At 50.2% G+C, this 26929-nt stretch overlaps 1 protein-coding gene across 4 annotated transcripts in view; it reads left to right on the top strand.

Annotated features, from left to right (window-relative positions):
• The first annotated feature begins 5909 nt into the window (after window positions 1–5909).
• Window positions 5910–26929, top strand: part of LOC116944859 (netrin-G1-like) — a 94597-nt gene continuing 73577 nt past the window's right edge. Inside the window, exons 1-3 of one of the 4 annotated variants that reach the window (XM_076068825.1) lie at window positions 5910–8008; window positions 22556–23650; window positions 25335–25809. In XM_076068825.1, coding sequence (XP_075924940.1) covers window positions 25495–25809 — 315 coding nt within the window. In that variant the 5' untranslated portion in view covers window positions 5910–8008; window positions 22556–23650; window positions 25335–25494. Of the gene's footprint in view, window positions 8009–22546; window positions 23651–25334; window positions 25810–26929 lie in introns of all 4 variants that reach the window. The other 3 variants (XM_076068826.1, XM_032958685.2, XM_032958686.2) reach the window with 3 other exon arrangements.

Raw genomic sequence — 26929 nt, forward strand, 5'->3', positions numbered from 1 at the left:
GAGATAAATTAAAGTCAGACCTCTCGGTTCGCATCCCGCCTGCCTACGTAATAGCGGCCGGTCCTTTTTTTTTCCTTCTCCAAATGACACTTTGCGTGCCGCGTGTTAACAAGAACGTGATGAATTGTGCATCGATTGCTTTGCTGCGCGTCCATTAATCACAGCACACCGCACTTTGTCATAAAACAATACACTGGCCCTGACGTGTGAGTATAATGTTTTTTTTAAATTCAAGGACGACCAAAAGCCAACCCTGCCAAGAGACCTCCGGTTTGGTAGAGGTCCCCTTTGCCCCAAAGGGCTGGAAGGAATGTTTGCTTTCAAAAGCAGAGGAACAACTCAAGGACAAATTCAGTACTATTTGGTTCTTTCGGTAAAGTCACGTAGATGAAAAATAATAATAATGAAAATAATAATATGAAAATAACTAAATTAAATCACGACGTTTCGGGCGCAACACAAGCGTCCGTCATCAGGTGGGAAAGCATGGACTGCTGCTGATGCAGACTGTTTTAAAAGGTTTCAAATGGGTGTAGCCCAAGGGTCATAAAGAAGTGGCTGGGTCTAGTGATGTTAATGTGAGAAATTAGCATGTAACTGGGCGCGGAAGTAGCTATGATAATGTGAGAGAATAGCATGATGTTAATGTGAGGAATTAGCATGCTTTCCCACCTGATGACGGACGCTTGTGTTGCGCCCGAAACGTCGTGATTTAATTTAGTTATTTTCATTATTTAAAATTTTCATCTACGTGATTTTACCAAAAGAACCAAAGAGTATGGATCCTTGCAGTCACGAAAACTTCAAATCTAGGACAAATTCAGTGTTTATTTATACAAAGAATAACAATATATTTTTGTTCAAGTAAAGGTAAAGGTGCAGGGCTGAAATTGTTTTGTCCAGAGCACTGATTTCATAGAGGCTTATAATTGAGCTCGATATACTCTTTCATGCTGACCGGATTTCTTGGAAGAGGCAGGATTCCTCACACTTTCAGAATCAGAATATGTATTTACACTGGTAGAGTCCTATGAGCTATAAAGCTCTTTTTTGACAAATATCCAGTAGGGGCTGGTCAGAACGTTACAACAACAATGCAGAACAACACGATATGAGTGCAAAGTATAGGAAAGTTAAATAAACAATGCTGCTGAAATCATGCAGTCCCATAAGGTCTCGCAGCTAATGGATTGCGTAAGAATTTGTGTTTTTACTTAGAGAGACCTGATATGTGAAGCAGACAGTCTGCCTGTTTCATTATTTTATTATTCGATGTCGGGATTGCTTGGCTTTGCTTTACATAATTTTAACATCGAGGTTAGCGGTCGTGTGCACAAAAATGCCTTAAGTGACAAGCTCCCACGGTCTTTAACCTTAAAGAGAACAATTTATTGTCGGAGGAAAATGTCACATGTGAAGGGGTTTAATGTAGCTGGCCAAAGGGCTTTGCCGAGCTGTTACACTGAACCCTACTTAAGCGTTCAAAAACTGCCGACTCGCTCCGGAAGATTAAAGGACAACATCGTGAAGTGAGAGAGTTACCTCTTCACCTCGCCTCTTCTGGAAGAGGCGAGGTGAAGAGGCGAGGTGTACGCAGAATCGCGCTCCGTGTCTCGACTCACGAATACAAATATGTTTTGGTCCATCAGCCCCTTGCCTTTCCAGACGAATATAACGCAGCATTTTGTTCAAGCAAGCAAACACTGGAGCGGGTTTATTTTTACCTTCCAGGTCTCATCAGCGGTTAGGCCTTGTCCAACAAATGCTGCTGGATTACCAGATGTGATTGGCAAGAGCATTCCATATAAGCTATGTGGTTCCGTTCAAGGCGAAAAAACCTCCAATACCGCACAAAGCAAAGAAGACAAACCTTTAACATGACCGTTCTTGTCAATTTGAGTGGCAGTCTACATACATATACTCGTAACGGTAATGGGCTGTGCCCATTTTATATCGGCATTAGCATCACAAAAGTGTTCAGAAATTGAGCTTTCGGAGAATTTCGACGTCATACTTTGAGTTAGCTATGCCATATGTATCAGAAACGTAAGCCCTGACATAGCATACGGAAGACAAGCCGAAGAGTGCAGAGAAAGCATGGATAGGGGGGCATTCCTGCAGGAATTCCACTGAGAGACAAAAAGAGGGAACGCGTGGAACAGGAAACGAACACAAATTCGAGACACCGTATTGAAGATGAAGACAATTGGGGCTTGGGTAGGACACGTCGATAGACAGGATCATGGCCGATTGGACGAAACTTGAACGGCAGCCAAAGGAGGCAAACGTGCCGAAGAACACAGCCAGCAAGGATGTAAATCAAGAGATGATATCTGCTCACGAGAAGATGCCAGGCGGTTTGTGGCATCGTTGGGACCGCGAGAAAGTATGTCTGTATGTAAGTATGTTGAGCTTCCTTAGCACCGTACGTAGGCAGCCGTGCTCATTGGAGGTACGGGGGTGATAGTGTGGGAAGGCCTTCATCCAGTGTTAGATAAATAATAGCTGCTCGTGGTGGTTGCGATGATGATGTTCACAGGAGGGGAAAAGTAAAAGCTCAGATGTGGCAGCAGATGAGAGTACGCACGCACCAGCAAACACCGAGCTGGCAGTACATCATCCCACTTATTCATTATTAATTGTGCTTGAGTATTCATTCATCTGTCCTGTAGATTAAAATAACTTAAAACGCACATGCACGCACACATATACACATGCACGTGTGCATACAAAACACACACGAGGACGCTTGTTTCACTGCGTATGTCAGTATTGTTATTGGGTGGAGCGGTGGCTAAGTGATTAGCGTATTGCGCTTCGAGCCTGGTGAGTTCAATTCCCGGCATTTGGTAGCAATAATTTGAACCGCTGCTGGGCCTCCGCTAGGTCTACTTAGCCTTAAACGAGTACCCGATATGGTGTGTAAACATCAGGAATACAAAGGCGGGCTTGCGCGTGGTGCTGACCACACCACCATCTCATTGCACCATGCCGGTATCCACAAGGTGCTCGCTAACAGCACCTTGCCCCAACGGTCTGTTGTGGACTATACGGGGTATCTTTGTCTCCGTGACTACAAGCGCTTGCCCCAACACACAATGCAACCGTGTATTGTGCTGTGTGCACGTGCTGTCGATCATCCAATTATTACTTCCACGGGCTCAAGCCTGCTCAATGTTTGAGTCGCACCTCCCACGAGCACGGTTGACTACGTACGGTGCGAAAGAAGCTCAACATACGCGTGCATACAACACGGATCGGATTTTTTTTTATGCGACGCATTCCAGGCAGAAGGCTCTGCGGTGCTTCAATAGTTTTAGATCTGTGCCACTTCCCGCGAGGTCACGCAAGTTGCTAATGACGCCTTTTATTATGTACTAGCTTCACTACCCGGCTACTTGTCTTGGATTAATACACGGCGTACGCGGGTGCTTGACGTCATCAGGCACACTGCGTGACGCTGCCGCATGCGGGTGACATCACAGATGTGACGACACCGCCCACTTGTCGTGCATAATATATCCATTATTGCGCCCCCCCCCCCCTCCTAAAAATAAATATATACAAAAGTGTATTTTTATAATGTTTGCATTGTGTACATTCTGGAAGCTACCCACATGCCAAATTTCAAGTTTGTTGCATGTCAGGAAGTACGCTAAACATTTTTAACAGACACACATATTCACAAATTCCCTTTTATATATATCGATGATGCTTCCTGGTGACATAATAGCACGGGTGCTTGTGATGCAGTGGTTGGTGGGCTCTTTAACGAACGCTTTGCTTTTGAAGCTCGCGTTCGCAATGGACAGAAATGAGGTGTCTACTGCGTTGTAACCGATCATTATCGCTCAACGGTACGTTGCCTTGCTCCTTCCACTGCTGGTAACGCTGCCTCGTGCGTCTAACCTTCCACACATCGTCTCCGATGCTGTTTCTCGTGTCTGGAAGCGCCTATTGCTATGCGGATTATTGACGGCGGCATAACAAGTTGGATCATAGCACAGTACAATTATGGGTTCTACAGCATTGCCCTCTGCCGCCCACAATGTATTCCCGTGGCAGACTATAGCACCTCTTAATGCAAGTCGTAGCCCATTAGAGTACCACCCAGGTTCAAGCATGCTTAGCTTCAGAGACCTAAACGACTTGAAGCATTTCAGGTGGCTGAATTGATTCGTCGATATAGAGAGACACGTACGCCCACGATACTCACCCCGCATAACGCGCGCAACAATTATAGTATTTGCGACTTGTGCAAATGATACAATATTGTTGCAATTAGCCTAATGGCCGTTCACAAAATGTACATTTGAGCCAGAATAATTTGATAAATCATGTAATTGAGATGGTAACAAACATTGTCAAAACATTAATTAAGAATGGAAGTGGAACCCTGAATCATTATAATTCATCACATCATTGGGTGGTGGGTGGAGTTGTTATTTGCCCGGTGTACGTACACCAAAATCTGTGACCAAATCAACCAGAATCTGCCTGCTCAGACCCCTGAAGCTCAGCAGGTTTGAGCCTGGATAGTAACTTCGATGGGCGACCAGCCGTGCACAAAACATGTGTTAAAGTCTGCCCTGAGGCTACCCCGTGGGCAGCAGAGTGCAGTGCTGCAACCCCCATTGTTGTACGTCGAGAAGTCCAACGTATGTTGAACTTCCTTCGCACCGTACGCCGCCAACCGTGCTAATCGGAGGTGCGCGGGGGGGGGGGTAACAACAACAGACTAAACACAAAAAGCAGTTGAAAATAAATTAGTTTTAAATCCGAATGATTTAAAAGTGCACAGCTCCAGTGGCTTCCTCATATCGGAAGGAAGAGCGTTCCAGACGGCATCAGAAGCGCATCTGAATGCGCGCGATGCAGTGATCGCCTTTGTTCGATGGCGAGCCAAAATCCGCTGCTGCTGCTGCGAGGCTGATCGTAGTTCTCGCGATGGTTTTCATTCCTTAACGTCTATGCTCCGTGCCCCCATCACTCGCTGAGCTGCGTGGTGAAGTATTGTCAAATCGACCGCCACCACCCGCATAGCGTTGGATAGGTGCTCCCCATCCAGCGATGCATTGATAAAAAAAAGGCGGCACGTGCACGAAGGCAATAAACACGCCACGTGTGTTTATTGCTTGTGTTGACTTTGGATAATCCCCTCTAAACCCATGCATGTCATATTATCACCCAACCGCGGGCCACACAGAAGAGATTGCGAAATTGTATTTTCAACTGACGGCTCTAAAAGGAAAACACACTCAAGTGCTTTATATGGAAATTAATTATATATATTTTTATATATCTTTTATTTTTTATTTTCGGGAGTTGAGATTTGAACTGTATTCACTCCGCAGGGCCAACATCGTATCCCGAACTGGAGAGAAAAAATGGTAAAATAACATGGCCGAGATTAAAACATAGCCGACCTTCCCACTGACACGCTCCCAAGGTTATTATTTTAAATTGTCAACTCTCGTGCCGGCCACCAGTCCAGCCTTGGGCGCGGTTTCACACTCTCTGCGCTCATCAGCAATTCCATGGCTTGCTATGCAGCATATGCACGGTTGCCTTGTTTGCACCTCCGATGGGCACGGTTGGCTACGTACGGTGCGAAAGAAGTTCAACGTACATACCTCTACGATTGTGTTCCTCATTAAAATGCTTTATTAGCCAGCGTATGGATCAGAAACAACGGACCATAACAAAGTAAAATTGAACACAAGCTGAAAAGTGCGCAAAAGAAGCATGGTGAGAATTGCTGTTCGCAATTATGCTAAGAGCCAGCGAGGGGAACGCTTGGATTATGTATGCAAGCAGGATGTTAAAGACAACCATATAGTAGTGACTTACACAAAGTGGGCTTGGGGAGGAAACCTCATGGCCGTAAGACATGGACTTGCAGTCAAGGGAGAGGGACGCTCCAAACTTACGTCATCTCTGGGGATGGAGCAATAAGAATTAGTCAGAATCGTTATTCATACTGGAGGAAACGCTTTTTGGTGATCGGGCTTTTGTTAGCGTGACATCCAGGCTATGGAACGCCTCAGTCAAGGGAGAGGGACGCTCCAAACTTACGTCATCTCTGAGGATGGAGCAATAAGAATTAGTCAGAATCGTTATTCATACTGGAGGAAACGCTTTTTGGTGATCGGGCTTTTGTTAGCGTGACATCCAGGCTATGGAACGCCTCACCACTTGAAATCAGACAATCAGAGTCGGTAGATATAGTCTGCTTCGAAATCCCATCTCTTTAAAGTGGCCTTCATTCTTTAGTCTGATCGGTTGCACTGGTTATGTTTTTGTTTCCTGCTTTTCATGCATTGTGCATTGGCATCCAAGTGTGGAATGCGCATTAGAAATTGGAATTATTTATTATTACATCTCTGAGGCTGGACCGGTGTGATTATTATATGGCAGGAATCGCGATAGCGACGGCTTAGGGGGGAATCCTTCATCCAGCAGTGGACCGATCATATCGGACGGCGATAGTAACGCTTACGCCAATAATGAAGATGTTAGGCTCAATGGGGGCCTTACCAGTTGAAATAAAGCCCGAGGCTGTGTGGGAACACTGGCGGTGAGCACGATGGAACAACAGCCAAGCCTCCCAACATCGACTGCGCACACACACGCATCTTTAAGTGCAATTCTCCAGCCACCACTACAGCCAGTGTTGCAAACACTCCAAGAAGATTATCTCTGCCCTACTTGCAGCTACAGTGAAATGCGTCAGAGGTGCCGACTCATCTGGTGGCTGAGTGTTGTGGGCGGGGACGCACGATGCTTTGGGAATAACGGGGATGTGGAATAAGAGCTGACATGGCACGTGGCTACATAAACGAGGATTCGAGTGGGTGATGGTGGGAGTTATGCTCGTGATTTTTCGTCTCCATCCTCCTAAGCGAGACTTCTGTCTGTGGAAGGGAAGAACCACCACCACGCCCTCCCTCCTCCCTTGCTGTCACCCCAGTCACCGCTGTGTCTCTGTGTTATCCTTCCATCTCATCGCTTCGGCATTTCTTCTATTCCTCTGATCTCCGTGGTGATGTTTCATGATGTTTCCCTCCTCGCTCCGCACCGTACGGCTGTGGTAATGAGTGGTGACGCACGGCAAGATTAGGTGGAAGGGCGAACTGGTGCTGATGGTGTTGGCTGATGGTGGGTGGAGGGGCGGGTGTGTGTGTGTGGAAGATGAGGAGGAGGAGGCTATGGGCTCGTAGTGGGTGGTAGCGGTGGCAGGTTGACCAAACCTTAAATGAATGCCTGGTGCTGCGCGTAAACATCAGTATTCGGGAAGACAAAGGCGGCCGGGGGTGGTGTTGGCCACTCCCCCTTCGTGTGCTGTTCCGCCCTTCACAGGTGCTCGCGAACAGTGCTTGCCCCAACAGTCTGTTAAAGGCTATACGGGGGAATTTGTATTTTTCTTTGGTAGTCGTGGTAGTCGTGGTCGTGGTGCGAGTGGTACTTGTTGTGCCTGTCTGTGTCACGGTGGAACTAAAAGGAAAGGGTGTGGGGTGGGGGAGGATCACGGTCGAGTGCTGCGGTTGTGGCGGCTGGTGCACGGTAAGACGAAAGGGAAGGGCGAGTGATGGTGCCGGATGATAGTGGGTGATGGGTGCAGGGAACGTGTGGGGGAGGGGGAGGGGAAGACGAGGAGGGAGGAGGAGGACAGGGAGGCGGAGGAACGCTCCAAATTAATCACTCACTTTGTGCAGCGACCTGCCTGCCTTGCCTGCTGCCTCGTTGGCGTGTTTGCGTTGCATGCCAGCATCACGCGCACGCGCACGCACACACGCACGCCGGGAGGAGAGACACGATGCAAGTCCGGCAGCTTAGACTCCCACGTGCGGTAACCCCTGAAGGAGGCACACACAGGCTTGACCGTCACATCCATCACTAGTGGCTCTTTAGCGAGGCGGCCAAAGACGGCTCCTGTGTGGATAAAGGGCGCGCGTAATGCCACCGTCAACGGCAGCGGCCACGGTGTCAGAAGAGCAGGTGAGTGTAGGTGAGTGTGTGTGTGCATTCTGTGTGTGGCCGTATGTGTGAGTGTGATGCGTATAACACATCGGAACTCGGGAGACAAAGGCGGCCGGGCGTGGTGCTGGCTACCCACCCCCTCGTGTGCCGTCCCGGCCTTGATTGGTGCTCGCTAACAGCACTTGCTCCAACAGTCTGTTACGGCTATACGTGGGATCTTTGTGAGCGTAGGTGAGAGTGTGAATGTGTGAGCACGTGTCTGTGTGTGAGTGTAGGTTCGAGTGAGTGTGCGTGTTGATACCTGTGCACGTGTTCGTGTGAGAGAGAGTGTGTGTGTATTGTGTCTGCGCACGTGTGAGCGTGTGCACGCACGTGTGTGTGTGTACGTGAATGTGCATGGGTATGTGTCTGCGTACGTGTACGTGTTCACGAGTTTACGTGCATGCTCACGTGTGTGCACGTGTATGTACGTGTGTGCACGTGTATGTACGTGTGTGCACGTCTATGTGTGCGTGTGTGCACGTGTATGTGTGCGTGTGTGACCCGAGTTCGATTCTCGCTCACGACGGCCAACACCGGTGACGATTATCTTGAACATGTCCTGGGCCTCCGCTAGGTCGACTTAGCCTCAAATAAGTACCTGATACGGTGTGTAAGCATCGCCCACCAGGGAGACAAAGGCTGTCGAGAACGGTGCTGGCCACCCATCCCCTCGTGTGCTGTGCCAGCCTTTTCCCCGCACCTCCGATTAGCGCCGTTGGCTACGTACGGTGCAACAGAAGTTCAACTTACACAATGCATACATAAGTGTTCGCTAACAGCACTTGCCCAACAAGTCTGTAAATGCTATAGGGGGATGTTTGTTTTTGTATTGTAATGCACCCAACAGAGTCATGCTAAAAAATATACTGTCGAGGAATTACTTAATTGTAATGAATTTCAGTGTATACAGAATACTGTCTGCAGGGTGTGTATGGCGAACGTGTGTCTATATAATACTCCAGAACAACGCCTTAGCCTTAACCGTAAAAAAAAACCATGTAATTGGCGACGTTTCAGGCAATGACCCTGCTTCAGAGCATACTTTATGTGCTACATGAATAAGGGGCATAACTCGATGAAGGGTGATCGCTTGAAACGTCGCGTTTAAAAAATTCTTCTAAGGCCACAGTGTTATCATTTAAGAATGCGTAGTTTGTATTTGTTATTTGTGTTTGTGCAGCAGCAGCAACACAATAAGTTAAATTCTATAGAATATCGTAACCGCGTAAGTAACCGATTATAATGATCACGGTCTTGAAGGGCGAGAGATTTCACGCGTATTTTAGTTTAATCGTTTTCATAATCGATGACCGGTTCCGAGGGCCGGGAACCGGTCATCGACAGTCATCACTTCCACAGATCGGCACGCGAGAAGCCGACAAACCGCACGGCGGCCCAAGTTTCCGTGGTTTCTCAGTGGCAAGGTGAAGGTGCGAGACGTGCGATCGCTCGCCACGACTGGGGGAAGCTCGAGAGCGGCGTTTCTCGACTCATTTTCAGAGGCGGGATGGGGCCACTTTCGCCGATAAGACGTCGTCGAGGGCCAGGGCCGCCACACATTTAAAACCATTTCGGGTTTGGACGGCAGCGCGATGGTGGACAGCATCACATTTGTGTGGATTGTCGCGGGCCGCACTAAAGGCCACCGCAGGGTGCCGTCAGTGGCCCGTGGGCCTTGCAATGAAGAACCGTGCCCTCGAGGGTGTTTGGTCTACTCTGCCACCCTGACGGGGCTGTCTTGGAAGAGGTGGCCGTACCCACGCCTTACACCACCACACGCGACCTGCCGATACACAAACTGTGGTGAACCCATCTGCACTGCTCGGTGGACCGAGGCAATGTAAGTTGGAGGGGGGGGGGATTTGTTCAGCTGCCGCATCGGAAGATAGGAATCGAACCAGGTGGCTGATGTTGTCAGTGGACGTGAGCGGGATTCGAACTCGGGTAGCCGGGTTCGTAGCACAGTGCCGATCCCCATCTACTCCTACTCACACAAACACACACGTGCTGTACACACACACGTGTTGTACACACACACACACGTGCTGTACACACACACACATGTGTTGTACACACACACGTGCTGTACACACAAACACACACGTGCTGTACACACACACACGTGCTGTACACACACGTGCTGTACACACACACACGTGCTGTACACACACACACGTGCTGTACACACACACACATGTGTTGTACACACACGTGCTGTACACACAAACACACACGTGCTGTACACACACACACATGTGTTGTACACACACGTGCTGTACACACAAACACACACGTGCTGTACACACATACACACGTGCTGTACACACACACACGTGCTGTACACGCACACATCGGTCAATCCTTCTGTTCAATCATCTCCGCTTTGATTAAGGCCCATTGCCCGAAACGTTAGCCCTCGTGTGTTATATAGTTTAAGACACATTTTGTTATACATAAATATATAACTGTTGCAGAGCAGTAGGCGTGCAACAATTTACTTTCCTGACGATTCGATAAAAAATAACTTTCTCACAGTTCAGAGTCGCGATTTGACTTAAATATACCAATGATCTTTTTACACGATCCTTTTTTTGTTGTTCGTTTGATTTTTAAACCACAGCTGCTGAGCGCGGTGCCCAAAGGCCAGCAACAAACAGCACCACCAGAGTGTTGACGGAGAAGAAGAGAGTGAACGACGCTTCTTGTAGTGAGCAATGGTTGAAGTGAGCACGCTTCAGGCAGAGAGAGAAAGACGATGATGGGAGAAGGCGAGAGGCAGAGAGAGAGAGAAGCGGTTGTGCCATACTCACACCATCTATCCTGAACGCGAGTTATCACTTTTAATCGACGAGTCGATGCATTGTGACGTCAGTGCAATGCGGTCATAATGGCAGCTGCTGCGGTTTTATTTATGTATTTACTTCATGCGCGTGGAGTCGGTTTAATATCAAATTTCATGTGAAAACTCGTCCCAGTTTGGGATTAGGAGATAAATGTAATCCAGTTCGTCCAGAGGCCTTCATTGCAAGGCCCGCGGGCCACTAGCGGCCCCTGGTGGCCTTTAGTGCGGCCTCTTAGGTGCGGCCCTCCGACACGATGCAACGCGTGAACACACCAACCCCATCACAGTGCTGCTGTCAAACCCCCAATGGTTTCAGATGTGTGGCGGCCCCTCACAACTGATGATGTCTCGTCGGCGAAAGTCACCACCCCCACCCCTCTCTACAAATTGGTAAAGAGCGCTGAGTAGAATCGCCTTCACTGAGTGCAGTGAAGGCGATTTTACTTCCCCGTTCGTGTCACGGTTAGGGCAAACGTCTGAATATTTATCTACAAAATGTAGGAATCCGATGAGCTATAAAGCTCTTTTTCACGCATGTTAGGGCGCTGCGTTCAATTCACCGTCACCACGCATTCCACCAACCCGCACTGACAATCGTCGTCTTCTTCTTTCGTACGGCTGATGTGTGTTGAACTTCTTTCGCACCGTACATAGCCAACCGTGCTATGTATGTTGAACTTCTTTCGCACCATACGTAGCCAACCGTGCTATGCACGTTGAACTTCTTTCGCACCGTACGTAGCCAACCGTGCTATGCACGTTGAACTTCTTTCGCACCGTACGTAGCCAACCGTGTTAAGCCGAGGTGGGAGTAGATGCAGACGCTGAGCGACAACTACAATGTCACATTGAGGTGGTCAAGCCAGACAACCGCGTCAGTAGTTGCCGAGTGTATCGTCGCTGTGATGTCCCCTTCTTCGTATTTGTCGACCGGGCATTGCGTCGTTACACGTTGTACGGTCCGTTCTGGATGACCACAGTGTTTAATTTCCAGTTGTGCATCAGGCATCCACATCTACCACGTTTTGTGTAGTGGGTGCGGCTTCGGGTGGACCAGGGGCTTCGTGTAAGATCAGAATCAGGGATCTTCTGCCTTGGGTCTTTCGCAAGGTGTGTTTTTGTGAGTTATTCCATTCAGCTTGCTGGTGGAGTCAAACAACTCCCATGACCGATACGATGTCGGGAGGCGGCTTCATATCAGTGGGTTGACAGAGGGATTATGCACGGCATGCGGTGTTGTTGGGGGTGTAGTCATGCATCGATGCATGACTTCATATCGATCCCGAAGCTCGTGATACATGCATCACATTGCACGCGGATGCATCGACGTTGTCAGATGTGTCTCTGTTGTGCACACGAGATTCGCGTGACCCCTGCAGTCACGAGGTGCTGCTCAATCCACTACATTCACTGAACAATGTTAGGCAACGCATTGGTGTAGCGGTTACGAACCCCGCTCACGGCCACCGACACCAGTGACGATTAATGATCGGAATTTGTTCCTAGGTTGACTCAGCCTCATATGAGTACCTAGTGCGGTGTGTAAACATCGCCACTGGGGAGACAAAGGCGGCCGGGCGTGGTGCTGTCCACCCGCCCCCTCGTGTGTTCTGCCGGCCTTCATAAGTGCTACTCGCTAGCAGCACTTACCCCAACAGTCTGTCAAGGCTATACGGGTGATCTTTATCCTTGTGTGTGTGTGTGTGTGCGCGAATCGATCGGTTGTGACCCAGAGGGCCAAGTGGCCCCGCGGGACAGTCGCTCTGCGGCTCGCGTCGAGGCGGGGGCGATGGTTGCGTATGGGCGATCAGCAAATAATTAAGTTGGCACAGATCGAAAGGATCGTTATTTCTCTGGGAGACGAGCTTGAGAATTCTGCCGTGAGCCGTTTTTGCCTCTGCTCCACCTCCCCGCCACGCCACTCCACCTGCCTCCGCGTCCCAATCGGCGTCAGGCCACGTGGACGCAACGCAAACACCAGTAGCATGTATGTATGTGTGCTGAACGTCTTACGCACCGTACCTAGTGTCCGTAGCCTGGTGAGCAGGGGCGTCCAAAGGAGGGGGGGGGGGGGGATGCGGGGCCCGAGGCAAACCCCACCGTCGCCTTCAAATTAAACCGAGAGTATCACTTCAGACACCGTGACGTCCAAGCGCTCCTCCCCCCCAAAGTGCGGGGCGCGGGGCGGCTGACCCCAATTCGCCGTGTACCCTAAGAGACGGCTCTACTAACGGGTATCAGAAGATTGCGCGTGCTTTAATTGGGGGGGGGGGGGGGGTGATACGTTCAGGCAAGCTGGCCACTCTCACCCCGACGACCCAAGTCCCAGACAGGCACAACATCTTCCACTCTTGCCTATGATCGACATTGCCTCTTTTAATATGGACGAAATAAATAAACGACGTTGGCGTGTCCTTGTTGTCCCCCAGGCATAAGCCCGCGTCTCGCCGTCACGTTCGGCCATGGATTCATTTCTCGCTGAATATATATGATGTGTTTGTTTGTTTCTCGGAGAGGAATGGAGGAATGCGTGCTGCATAGGTGGGCAGAACCCGACTTGGTAGCCACAGCCGTACAGAAACAGGTACACTGGGTGTGGTGTGCCGGGCACGGAAGTATACATTCATCACTGGCGTGCATTTTGAAATCCACTGCAATTTAGCGATTTAAATTTTAAATGAAACGGCGTTGTTTCCTCCACTACCGTCAACATTAACCATGTCATAGCCACTGCATACAGAACCTCAACGTCCCTCTGTCATGTAGTAGTAATAATAATACGGCTGCATTCAAGCAATCAGGAGCCTAATTAACGTCCTTTGTAAAATATGGCCCCACAGGACACGGCAGTGTCATAAATAATGACAGGGCCTGGGAACGACGGCAGCTGTAGCCGCAGCGATAACAGTTGTAGCAGCAGCAGCAGCAGTTGTAACAGGAGCAGTTGTAGCAGCAGCAGTGGTAGCAGTAGCAGTTGTAACAGCAGTAGTTGTAACAGCAGCAGTTGTAACAGCAGCAGTTGTAACAGCAGTAGTTGTAGCAGCAGCAGTTGTAACAGCAGTAGTTGTGACAGCAGTAGTTGTAACAGCAGCAGTTGTAACAGCAGCAGTTGAAGCAGTTGCAGTTGTAACAGCAGTAGTTGTAACAGCAGCAGTTGAAGCAGTTGCAGTTGTAACAGCAGTAGTTGTAACAGCAGCAGTTGAAGCAGTAAAATTTGTACAGTGAGGGAAAAAAGTATTTGATCCCCTGCTGATTTTGTACGTTTGCCCACTGACAAAGAAATGATCAGTCTATAATTTTAATGGTAGGTTTATTTGAACAGTGTGAGACAGAATAACAACAACAAAATCCAGAAAAACGCATGTCAAAAAAGTTATAAATTGATTTGCATTTTAATGAGGGAAATAATTATTTGACCCCCTCTCAATCAGAAAGAGTTCTGGCTCCCAGGTGTCTTTTATACAGGTAACGAGCTGAGATTAGGAGCACACTCTTAAAGGGAGTGCTCCTAATCTCAGCTTGTTACCTGTCTAAAAGACACCTGTCCACAGAAGCAATCAATCAATCAGATTCCAAACTCTCCACCATGGCCAAGACCAAAGAGCTCTCCAAGGATGTCAGGGACAAGATTGTAGACCTACACAAGGCTGGAATGGGCTACAAGACCATTGCCAAGCAGCTTGGTGAGAAGGTGACAACAGTTGGTGCGATTATTCGCAAATGGAAAAAACACAAAAGAACAGTCAATCTCCCTCGGCCTGGGGTTCCATGCAAGATCTCACCTCGTGGAGTTGCAATGATCATGAGAATAGTGAGGAATCAGCCCAAAGCTACACGGGAGGATCTTGTCAATGATCGCAAGGCAGCTGGGACCATAGTCACCAAGAAAACAATTGGTAACACACTACACCGTGAAGGACTGAAATCCTGCAGCGCCCGCAAGGCCCCCCTGCTCAAGAAAGCACATATACATGCCCGTCTGAAGTTTACCAATGAACATCTTAATGATTTAGAGGACAACTGGGTGAAAGTGTTGTGGTCAGATGAGACCAAAATGGAGCTCTTTGGCGTCACAACTCGCCGTGTTTGGAGGAGGAGGAATGCTGCCTATGACCCCAAGAACACCATCCCCACCATCAAACATGGAGGTGGAAACATTATGCTTTGGGGGTGTTTTTCTGCTAAGGGGACAGGACAACTTCACCGCATTAAAGGGACGATGGACGGGGCCATGTACCGTCAAATCTTGGGTGAGAACCTCCTTCCCTCAGCCAGGGCATTGAAAATGGGTTGTGGATGGGTATTCCAGCATGACATTAACCCAAAACACACGGCCAAGACAACAAAGGAGTGGCTCAATAAGAAGCACATTAAGGTCCTGGAGTGGCCTAGCCAGTCTCCAGACCTTAATCCCATAGAAAATCTGTGGAGGGAGCTGAAGATTCGAGTTGCCAAACGTCAGCCTCGAAACCTTAATGACTTGGAGAAGATCTGCAAACAGGAGTGGGACAAAATCCCTCCTGAGATGTGTGCAAACCTGGTGGCCAACTACAAGAAACGTCTGACCTCTGTGATTGCCAACAAGGGTTTTGCCACCAAGTACTAAGTCATGTTTTGCAAAGGGGTCAAATACTTATTTCCCTCAATAAAATGCAAATTAATTTATTACATTTTTGACATGCGTTTTTCTGGATTTGTTTTGTTAGTCTGTCTCTTACTGTTCAAATAAACCTACCATTAAAATTATAGACTGATAATTTCTTCGTCAGTGGGCAAACGTACAAAATCATCAGGGGATCAAATACTTTTTTCCCTCACTGTAGCAGCAGTTGTAACAGGATCAGTTGGAACAGGTGCAGTTGTAACAGGAGCAGTTGAAGCAATGGAAGTTGTGGCAGCAGCAGTTGTAACAGGATCAGTTGTAGCAGCAACAGTTGTAGCAGCAGTAGCAGTTGTAACAGGAGAAGTTGCAGCAGTAGCATTCGTAACAGCAGCAGTTGTAACAGGAGCAGTTGTAGCAGCAGTAGCAGTTGTAACAGTAGCAACAGCTGTAGCGGCGTTTGCAGCAGTAGTCGTGGCAAGAGTAGCAGCTATAGCAGCAGTAACAGCAGCCGTTGCAGTATTAGCAATATCACTCGCAGCAGCTGCAAAAGCAGCGTCAAAAGCAACAGCAGTAGTTGTAGCAGAATGTGGCAGCAGCAGCAGCAGCAGTTGCAGGTCCTAGCAGAAGCCGTAGTAGCAGGTGCAATAGACGCAACAGCACTAGCAGCAGCGGTAGCAGCAGTAACAGCAGCATTAGAACCTTAGGCGGCAGCAGCACTAGCAATTGTAGCAGCAGTATCAGCAGAAGTTGCAGCAAGCAGCAATAACAGCAAAGTCAGCAGCCGCAATAGCAGAAGCATCATCATCATCATCAGCTATAACAACAGCAACGTGTGCATCAGTTGCAGCATCAGCAGCAACTAAAGCAGAATCATAAGCGGAGGCAGCAACAATAGTAGCAGCAGCAAAGTCATCAGCAGCATCGGCAGCAGACGTTTTCAAATCTCACATCTTTGTATACGTCTGCGTGTGTGTACATTGTGTGTGGGGAGTGGTGGCGGAGTGGTCAGCGCACTGCACTACGAACCCAGCCGCCCTAGTTCGATTCCCACGGACGAGCAATATGTGGTGAATATTTGAACCGGTCCTGGGCTTCCCGCAGGTCGACTCAGCCTCAACTTAGTGTAAACATCACCGATGGGGAGACAAAGGCGGCCCGGCATGGTGACGACCGCCCGAATCCCTCGTGCGCCGCGTTGGCCTTCATATGCGCTCTGAAAGAGCACTTTCCCCAACATCCTGTGCAGGATATAATGGGGATCTTTGTCTTTGTGTGTGTGTATATATATGACACTACCGCACCCCATACAACACTCTGGCTGCATTCGCCACGTGCAATCCATCATTTCGTAAGCCCACCCCTATAATGAGAATAGAATGTACACACACTGAGCACACAGTGGCACAACGCGAAAACAGCTGATGTACACAAACTGCACCAGGCACTCTTTTGCGGCTGAGTCGACCTTAGGGAGACTCAACGCCCGTTCTGATGCTACTGTAATTGTCACAAGCCGCCGATGTGAGCCTTACGCTGGGAAGCCTCACCAGACTTTTTGGTGCAAGTGCTTTTGAAGCGAGCGCCTATGCAGCCCACCCACGAGGGGTGGACTGCACACGAGGGGGTGGGTAGGCCAACGCCACGCCCGGCCGCCTTTGTCTCCCCATTTGCCGACGTTCACACGCCGCGCCAGGGAACGCACACACGCGCACGGCCGCTATCAGTGCGCCTCTATCGCCGCCTCCTTCGTCGCGAGTGGAGCGGCGGAGATGAGAGAGAGAGAGACGCCGTGCGGTCCGCACAGCAGCGCGGGGCTGGGGCGCTCCGCGCTACCGCACGTGGGGGAGACAAAGGCGGCCGGGTGTGGGAATGGATCGGGCCACTCATCCACCGTCGCGTGTCGTTGGATCCGGCCTTCGTTTGGCGCTCGCTACAATCATTAGGCAACGGACATTCTGTTTAGGGTTATAAGGGGTTGGGGGGAATGGTCGTGGACGTGGTCTGTCCACTTGTGGTATGAACCCCGGCGACCCGGGTTGGTATTCCCGCTCCTCTAGGTCGACTCAGCCTCAAATGAGTAACCTGGCGCGGTGTGCAAACATCGCCACGAGGGAGACAAAGGCGGCCGGGCGTGGTGCTAGCCACCCACCCACTCCCTTCGTGTGCTGTGTCGGCCTTCATAGGTGCCACTCGCTAACAGCACTTGCCCCGACAATCCGTTGAGGCTATTCGGGAGATCTTTGTCTTTTTGTACACATCACCTGTTGCCTGAACGAATTCACCCGAATGTGCAGGTGAATGAACGAATGAACGAACGCGCAGACGAATAAAAGCGGACCGTTGAATGATTTGCCGGTTGTATGAATTAATTAACGTGGTGACGAAGGGTACCGACAGACGCACGGACGAATTAATAAACAGTCGGACAGACGAATAAACAGGCGGACATACGAATAAACAGGCGGGCAGATGAATAAAGAGGCGGGCAGACGAATAAACAGGCGGGCAGATGAATAAACAGGCGGTCAGATGAATAAACAGGCGGGCAGATGAATAAACAGGCGGAAAGTTGAATAAACAGGCGGACAGACGAATAAACAGGCGGGCAGATGAATAAACAGGCGGTCAGATGAATAAACAGGCGGACAGACGAATAAACAGGCGGACAGACGAATAAACAGGCGGGCAGATGAATAAACAGGCGGGCAGACGAATAAACAGGCGGATAGACGAATAAACAGGCGGACACACGAAAAAACAGGCGGGCAGATTAATAAACAGGCGGGCAGATGAATAAACAGGCGGATAGACGAATAAACAGGCGGACAGACGAAAAAACAGGCGGGCAGATTAATAAACAGGCGGGCAGATGAATAAACAGGTGGGCAGATGAATAAACAGGCGGGCAGATGAATAAACAGGCGGACAGACGAATACACAGGAGGGCAGATTAATAAACAGGCGGGCAGATGAATACACAGGCGGGCAGATGAATAAACAGGCGGGCAGATGAATAAACAGGCGGGCAGATGAATAAACAGGCGGACAGATGAATAAACAGGCGGGCAGATGAATAAACAGGCGGGCAGATGAATAAACAGGCGGGCAGATTAATAAACAGGCGGGCAGATTAATAAACAGGCGGGCAGATGAATAAACAGGTGGGCAGATTAATAAACAGGCGGGCAGATGAATAGACAGGCGGGCAGATTAATAAACAGGCGGGCAGATTAATAAACAGGCGGACAGACGAATAAACAGGCGGGCAGATGAATAAAGAGGCGGGCAGATGAATAAACAGGCGAGCAGATGAATAAACAGGCGGGCAGATTAATAAACAGGCGGGCAGATTAATAAACAGGCGGGCAGATGAATAAACAGGTGGGCAGATTAATAAACAGGCGGGCAGATGAATAGACAGGCGGGCAGATTAATAAACAGGCGGGCAGATGAATAAACAGGCGGACAGACGAATAAACATGCGGGAATATGAATAAACAGGCGGGAAGATTAATAAACAGGCTGGCAGATGAATAAACAGGCGGGCAGAAGAATAGACAGGCGGGCAGATTAATAAACAGGCGGTCAGACGAATAAACAGGCGGGCAGATTAATAAACAGGCGGACAGACGAATAAACATGCGGACCGACGAATAAACAGGCGGGAAGATGAATAAACAGGCGGGAAGATGAATAAACAGGCGGACAGATGAATAAACAGGCGGGCAGATGAATAAACAGGCGGACAGATGAATAACCAGGCGGGCAGATGAATAAACAGGCGGGCAGATGAATAAACAGGCGGACAGACGAATAAACAGGCGGGAATATGAATAAACAGGCGGGAAGATTAATAAACAGGCTGGCAGATGAATAAACAGGCGGGCAGAAGAATAGACAGGCGGGCAGATTAATAAACAGTCGGTCAGACGAATAAACAGGCGGGCAGATTAATAAACAGGCGGACAGACGAATAAACAGGCGGACAGATGAATAGACAGGCGGGCAGATTAATAAACAGGCGGGCAGATGAATAAACAGGCGGACAGACGAATAAACAGGCGGGAATATGAATAAACAGGCGGGAAGATTAATGAACAGGCTGGCAGATGAATAAACAGGCGGGCAGAAGAATAGACAGGCGGGCAGATTAATAAACAGGCGGTCAGACGAATAAACAGGCGGGCAGATTAATAAACAGGCGGACAGACGAATAAACAGGCGGACCGACGAATAAACAGGCGGGAAGATGAATAAACAGGCGGGAAGATGAATAAACAGGCGGACAGATGAATAAACAGGCGGGCAGATGAATAAACAGGCGGACAGATGAATAACCAGGCGGGCAGATGAATAAACAGGCGGGCAGATGAATAAACAGGCGGACAGACGAATAAACAGGCGGGAATATGAATAAACAGGCGGGAAGATTAATAAACAGGCTGGCAGATGAATAAACAGGCGGGCAGAAGAATAGACAGGCGGGCAGATTAATAAACAGGCGGTCAGACGAATAAACAGGCGGGCAGATTAATCAACAGGCGGACAGACGAATAAACAGGCGGACAGATGAATAAACAGGCGGGAAGATGAATAAACAGGCGGGAAGATGAATAAACAGGCGGACAGATGAATAAACAGGCGGGCAGATGAATAAACAGGCGGACAGATGAATAAACAGGCGGGCAGATGAATAAACAGGCGGGCAGATGAATAAACAGGCGGGAAGACGAATGCACAGGCGGGCAGATTAATGCGAGGGATGGGTGACGAGCCCAACGGACGGCGAGGCGCGCCCATCGATCGCGGGCGCGGTCAGAGAGAGACAGCGCGTGGCGGCTTTGCGGATGAGTTCTGCTGAGCTACACAAAACAGGGACATGTAGGGGGGGGGGCACTCCTTGTTTGTATTCATTATCGCGACACGCGCTCCTACCCCCCCCCCACCGCGTCGGCCTATTGGGATCCGTGGCCGTTTGTAGTCCGCCACAGCGCGCGTGGCAAGACGCAGAGGCAAAGGGGACGCTCGCCGTGTAGCCCTCGGTAGACTGTTGGGGCTAAAGTCAGTGGCGTAGCTGCATTAGCAGCTCAGGGGGTGAGGCAGTCGGCCAGGTGGTGGTGCCCCAATATTTGATTTGTCTCGCACGGTCAAATGAATTGAAAATTAAACGTAAAAAAATACCTAAATCAAAGCATTTTCGTAATAAATAAAAAAAGGAAATGTCAACCGCATTTTTAGATTTTGTTGTTCTTTTAAACTTGAAAACAAATCTCATGGTGGTTGTCAAGGAGGCCCAGACTCGTAGCCTTGCGCAGCAGGGGGGTGGGGGGGGGGGCAAGGCCCCCCCTGCCTGCCCCTACCCTAGTCACCCTTCTCGAGCATAGTCTGTTAGCGGACACCGATGAAGGGTCCCGAACGGCGTACGTGGGGCGTGGATGGCCAGCGCCACGCCCGGTCGTCTTTGTCTCCCTCGTGGCGATGTTTACCACACACCGCACCGGGTAATAATTTTGCAGGGTTGCTGAGAGACTGCAAGTAGGTGGTACGTGCCGAGTAGCCACGGCCATGGCGACTTGTATCCTCGACGTTGCGTGCCGAGCACGGAAATATTTTACAGAGTTTCTGCTACTCTGCATGTAGGTGGCACGTGTCTAGGCGAGATGTGCACTCGACGCGGCATTCCGGCTGCGGAAATCTAATAACCCTGATCCGTTCCAACTGCAATCGTGCTCTTCGTCGCTGGCCGCCTGGCGCGGTTGGGGCCTTTAAGCCCTCTGTGCCTCCGCAAACCGTGATTTTTAAAACAAAAATAAGATAGAGCGAGTTGGTGGTGGCGGTGGTACGCGTCGTTCCGGAGCCGCCGAGTAAGTCTCGGCGCGTCTGGCTCTGTCCGTCCGTCCGTCCGCCGCGGCCATGCGCTCACGCGGCGCTCGCGACGTTGCGGGCGAGAGACGGGCTGCCAGGATTAATTAAACAGCATTGCATCTCATGCATTAATAATGATAATAATGACGACGATGGTGATAACATAATTACTGACCCCCTCCCATTAGCCCCCCCCCCCACCTCCTCACTCGACTCCAACCAACCTCCCACTCCCCATAATTCCTCCGGATCGCCGGATTATCATCCCTCTCGAATTTGCAGCCCTGGCCACCTTGTGCCGGCGAGCGTTCAGGTCGTCTTCATATTCTTCCCCCACACTCCTATGGCATCTGAACAAAACACCAACAGCAGCAACAGGGATACAGCTGCATGTTAGATGCTGTAGGCCATTCTGCAGGGCTTCAACTACACGTTTAATGCTGTAGGCCACTCCGCAGGGCTACAACTGCATGTTTCATGCTGTAGGCCATTCTGCAGGGCTACAACTGCACGCTTAATGCCATTCTGCAGCAATCCCCGGCCTGTTAGGTGACCGCAGTAGTCGGCTGGTGGCCACGTTTGCTGCTGCACGTGGCTGCCGGTAATCCTCCAGCACTGTGGGGGCAGCAGAATAGGGTTGGTGGATCACGCGCAGACGTGGCACTGAAACTCCCTTTCGATCCGTGGGCTTCCAGTAGGTGCAATACCATTGGCTCGCCAGCAGAGGGCAGCAAGTGGACTGATCACCATCTGTTTCCATCGGTAAAAGGATAGAGTGTTGCTTCCCAGTGCAGGACCCTCTTGAAAAGGTGTCCTATGTCTTATAATAATTGTTATTATTATATAATAAATTGTGTGCTTGATGCTGTAGGCCATACCACGAACTCTGGGGTGGTAGCTGAGTGGAGAAGTCCGCTTGTTCCAGCTGAATACTGCTCCTCATTTGAGGCACCAACTACTCATTTGAGGCTGAGTCGACCTAGGGGAGACCCAGTACCGGTTGTGATAATGCGTCACCAATGTTGGCCGTGAGCAGGGGAATCGAACTCTGGTCGTCGGATTCGTAGCGCAGCGCACTAAACACCGCACCACCGTTCCCCTAATCAAAGCAACCACACATATACTGTTCACGGAACATCGAGTGGGTGGGCGGATGATGATAATGACGATGATATTGACGGATGGTGGTGATCTTGATGAATGGTCCGTGCGAGTGTCGACAGGCCGGAGAGACCGAGACAAACGCGACAGCCGCCACGTCCGTGACTCCACAAGTGTCGGAGAAATTCTGCACGTGTGGAAGGAAGGTTGCCCTCTGACCCGACAACTGCCGGGACTCATCCTTCGCAGTTGATTATCACCATCATTAGCCAAGACGGCTGAAGGAAACAAATTAGCCTATCATTTGCATTCACACGCACACACACACGTAAACACTAACACAGACAAAGATCCCCCGGGTAGCCTCTAACGGACTGTTGGGGCAAGTGCTGTTAGCGAGCACCCGTTCACTCTAAACACTAACAAACACTCGCGCGCACACACACACGCATTCATACATTCAAGCACTCACACACACAATCAATCACAGGTCTACACACACACACTGACAAACACAAGCGTACATACAACCACAGACACACACACAATGTAAACACACTCATACACACTTGTGCACACACACTCAACAAACACGCACGCAAACACCCGCCCCCCACTCTCACTCAACACACACACAACACACACACAACACACACATCACACACATACACACACAACATACACACAACACAACACACAGCACACACACACCACACACACAATACACACTCTCTCTACCCACCCCCCCCCCAAAAAAAGTATAAAAAAGTCTAAACAATACGAACTCTGCCCTCACTTTGAAAATCAGTGACCTATCCATAATCGCAGCTTACATAAGCAGTCTTAAACGTGGATTTAGGAACGCTGGGCTTGTGGCAGTGCAATCTAAACCACCCCCGCCGCCTCCCTCCTCCGTTATAAAGGCAGCCAGCCCTGCTCCGGCTCTAGGTAACATCATCATCATCATCGTCGTCGTCGTCGTGGGCATGCACTTGGATATTCCAATCACGGTAATGGGACTCGGATCCTCCCGCCAGCTATAAGGGGGTCAATTGGCACGAGACTTCATCATCCCCCTGGGAGCCGGTAATGGGGTCAGTGGCCAGCAGGAGCACTCTCGGCGGAGGGGAGCCCGGCGCACGCGCTCAGCCGCAGCAGCAGGAGCAGCAGCAGGAGCAGCAGCAGGAGCAGCAGCAGCAGGAGCAGTCACACAGCAGGTAGAGCCAATGGAGCAGCATCACGCACGCCGAGGAGTTGAGACGGCCCACATGTACAGAGTGCTTAAAAAAAAAATGTGAACACTTACATGGGACTATCGTCTTCTTATGTAAAAAGAACGGATAATACATATACACTGTGACGTGCTAACAAATGTAATGTTAATAGCTTCCACTTGTTCGCCATCGTTGTCAACGCATTGCCTGGGATCTTTCTCCAGGTGGTCTCCAGAGCCTGGATGCACATTTCTAGTGGTATTGTTGAACATTCTCAGAATTGTTAACATTTTTGAAGCACCCTGTATATGTTGAACGTGTCCATAATATACATGTAAGAAACTCAACAGGTCTGTCAATAACGCTGCGGCCTTAAAAGGATAAATGTTTAAGACCGAAGCAGGAGGATTTTCTCCGCAACTCTGGCTGTCGGCAGATGATGCTCGTTGTGATTGCTGGCGAAACGTCACGGTACTCGAATTGTAAATGTCGTGGGTTCACTCTCCAACACACAACCGGTTAGTGCTGTACTAGTAACGAATTGGCATGTTTTGTTTACGTGACAACCCTTACTAGTTGGCTGTGTCGGGTGGTGGCGGGTTTAACGACACATTTGTATTTACGCGCTCTTACCCAAAAACCTCTGTTATGGATAAATACGTATAATAGACAATGACCCTTATTCATATATATGTACTGTATGTTGAACTTCTTTCGCGCCGTACGTAACCAACCGTGCTAATCGGAAGATGGGGAAGGACAACAAACTAAACACAAAAAGCAGTTCTAAAGAAATTAGTTTTCTGTCTAGATGTAAAAGTGCATAGCTCCCGTGGCATTCTAAGGGCACACAATGTGCTTGTGTGTGCTGTGTAGAAGAGCAATTTCCAGAAAAAAGTCGCCTGTTAGACTTCATTACTTATTTTTCCGCAGAAATTTGCTCTTCCACACAGCACATACGAGCACGTCACGTGCTCTAAAGAAGGGCCATTGCACGAAACGTCGCCTGTTCTATTTCCGCGGCAGTCTCTTTGACGCGCATGTTGAGTCTTTGCTTGTGCACCACTTTCATCGCAGCCTCTTTGTCGCACGTCAAACTTCCTCGTTCGACAACACGTGTGTGTCTGTGTGTCTGTGTGTGTGTGTCTGTGTGTGTTTGTGTGTGTCTCTGTGTCTGTGTGTGTGTCTGTGTGTGTGTCTGTGTGTGTCTGTGTGTGTGTGTCTGTGTGTGTGTCTGTGTGTATGTTTGTGTGTGTCTGTGTCTGTGTGTGTCTGTGTGTGTCTGTGTGTGTGTCTGTGTGTGTCTGTGTCTGTGTGTGTCTGTGTGTGTGTCTGTGTGTGTGTGTGTCTGTGTGTGTGTCTGTGTGTCTGTGTGTGTCTGTGTGTGTGTCTGTGTGTGTCTGTGTGTGTCTGTGTGTGTGTCTGTGTGTGTCTGTGTGTGTGTCTGTGTGTGTCTGTGTGTGTGTCTGTGTGTGTCTGTGTGTGTGTCTGTGTGTGTCTCTGTGTGTGTCTGTGTGTGTGTCTGTGTGTGTGTCTGTGTGTATGTTTGTGTGTGTGTGTGTCTGTGTGTGTGTGTCTGTGTGTGTGTGTGTGTCTGTGTGTGTTTCTGTGTGTTTCTGTGTGGGTCTGTGTGTGTCTGTGTGTGTCTCTGTGTGTGTGTCTGTGTGTCTGGGCACTTCTTCAACAGAACTCTACGACTCGCAAATCGCTGAGACCACCACCACCACCACCGCCGCCACCACCACCACCATCACCGCCGCCACTGCCACCACCGCCAAAACAACCACCACGAAGCACCACCACCACCACCACCATCCTGGAGCCGTAACGCTGGCGTCCTCCTCGTGATGCTGGGAGTCGTGGCCAACACTGGACCTCGAGTCCCCGTCGTCCGGGTTCGAGTCCCGGTGCGGCTCGCTGTGGCTTGGCCCACGCTGCTGCTGCTGCTGCTGCTGGGTCTGTGTCTGTGCGGCCCCCGCCGGGCGCTGGCGCAGTACGACGTCTGTAAGAGCACCGTGAGCTGGGACTCGAAGCTGCTGGCGCCCGCCTGGGAGTACTCGGCGTGCCAGCCGCCCACCGCCGACCTGGGCCGCTTCGTGCGCGTCAGCCTCGAGCCGCCCGACATCACCTGCGGGGACCCGCCCGAGCGCTTCTGCACCCTGGTGAGGGGGCGGGGGGAGAGGGCGGGGCTGGGAGGGGTGGGGGGGGGCTGGGAGAGGCGGAGGGGGGGGGCGGAGGGGGGGGCTGGGAGAGAGTACCTGAGAGAGCGGGGGGGGGGCTATGAGGGGGGTTGGGGGAAATGCGCGCGCTGACTTTTAGCCCGGCTTGTTTTGTTTCTCCAATATATGCGGCTGGTTGTCTGCAGGGTAACAAGAAAAACCCCGAAATCCCTTTTATAGCAGCAGCGCAACTTTATACTTCCTTAGTATTGTGACCCACCTCTGCCGCAAAGCATTCGGAGAGGACTCCCTGTCCTGTGTACGCTGCTGCTGCTGCTGCTATGAATATTGGACTCGGGGGTGTGACGGCGAGGGCCGAGCTGAATGTGGCCCACAGGTGTCTCGATGGTGCAATCGCTCTCAGCGAGGGGAATAACCCCAGCACGCCGCCCTGCGTTGATTTCCATATAGAACCCTAATGGGCGAGTGAACGGGTCAACACACACACACGTGCACACACACACACACACGTGCACGCGCGCACGTGTGTGTGGAGTTGCGGGAAGCCGCGCTACGAACCCGGCGACAGGAGTTCGGTTCCCGCTCACGGCCAACGCCAGTGATGATTACTTGAACCTGTCCTGGACCTCCCCTAGATCGACTCAGCCTCAAATTAGTCCCCGGTGCGGTGTGTAAACGTCGCCACTGGGGAGACAAAGGCGGCCGGACGTGGTGTTGGCCACCCACTCCCTCGTGCGCCGGGCTCGCCTTTCATCGGCGCTACTCGCTAACAGTCTGTGGAGGCTATACGGGGGGGGGGGGGGGGGGGTTCTTTGTCTTTGTGGTGGAGTGTGATGGCTGCAGACCCGGGGGGTAAAACACGTGGTGTGAGTTCACCTCCATCGCTCGGTTCATCGGATGGCGCTGATAACACTGTAGCAATTTTTATTCTTTTTGTTATTGGGTAGTAAGTGTTATTTCCTAATTGCTTATGCCTCAAAAGTACAGAAAATTGCTATTATTCCCCACAAACTTTGCTTTCGTGACCATATGTTGATTCATATGTTTTGATTAGTTTGTTGTTTTTTTCTGACTTTGTGAACGCAAAAACACAAATTCACCC

The sequence above is a fragment of the Petromyzon marinus genome, chromosome 22 (assembly GCF_048934315.1).
Source record: "Petromyzon marinus isolate PM22_M1 ecotype Great Lakes invasive population chromosome 22, UKy_Petmar_22M1.pri1.0, whole genome shotgun sequence".
Taxonomy (NCBI): Eukaryota; Metazoa; Chordata; class Hyperoartia; order Petromyzontiformes; family Petromyzontidae; genus Petromyzon; species Petromyzon marinus.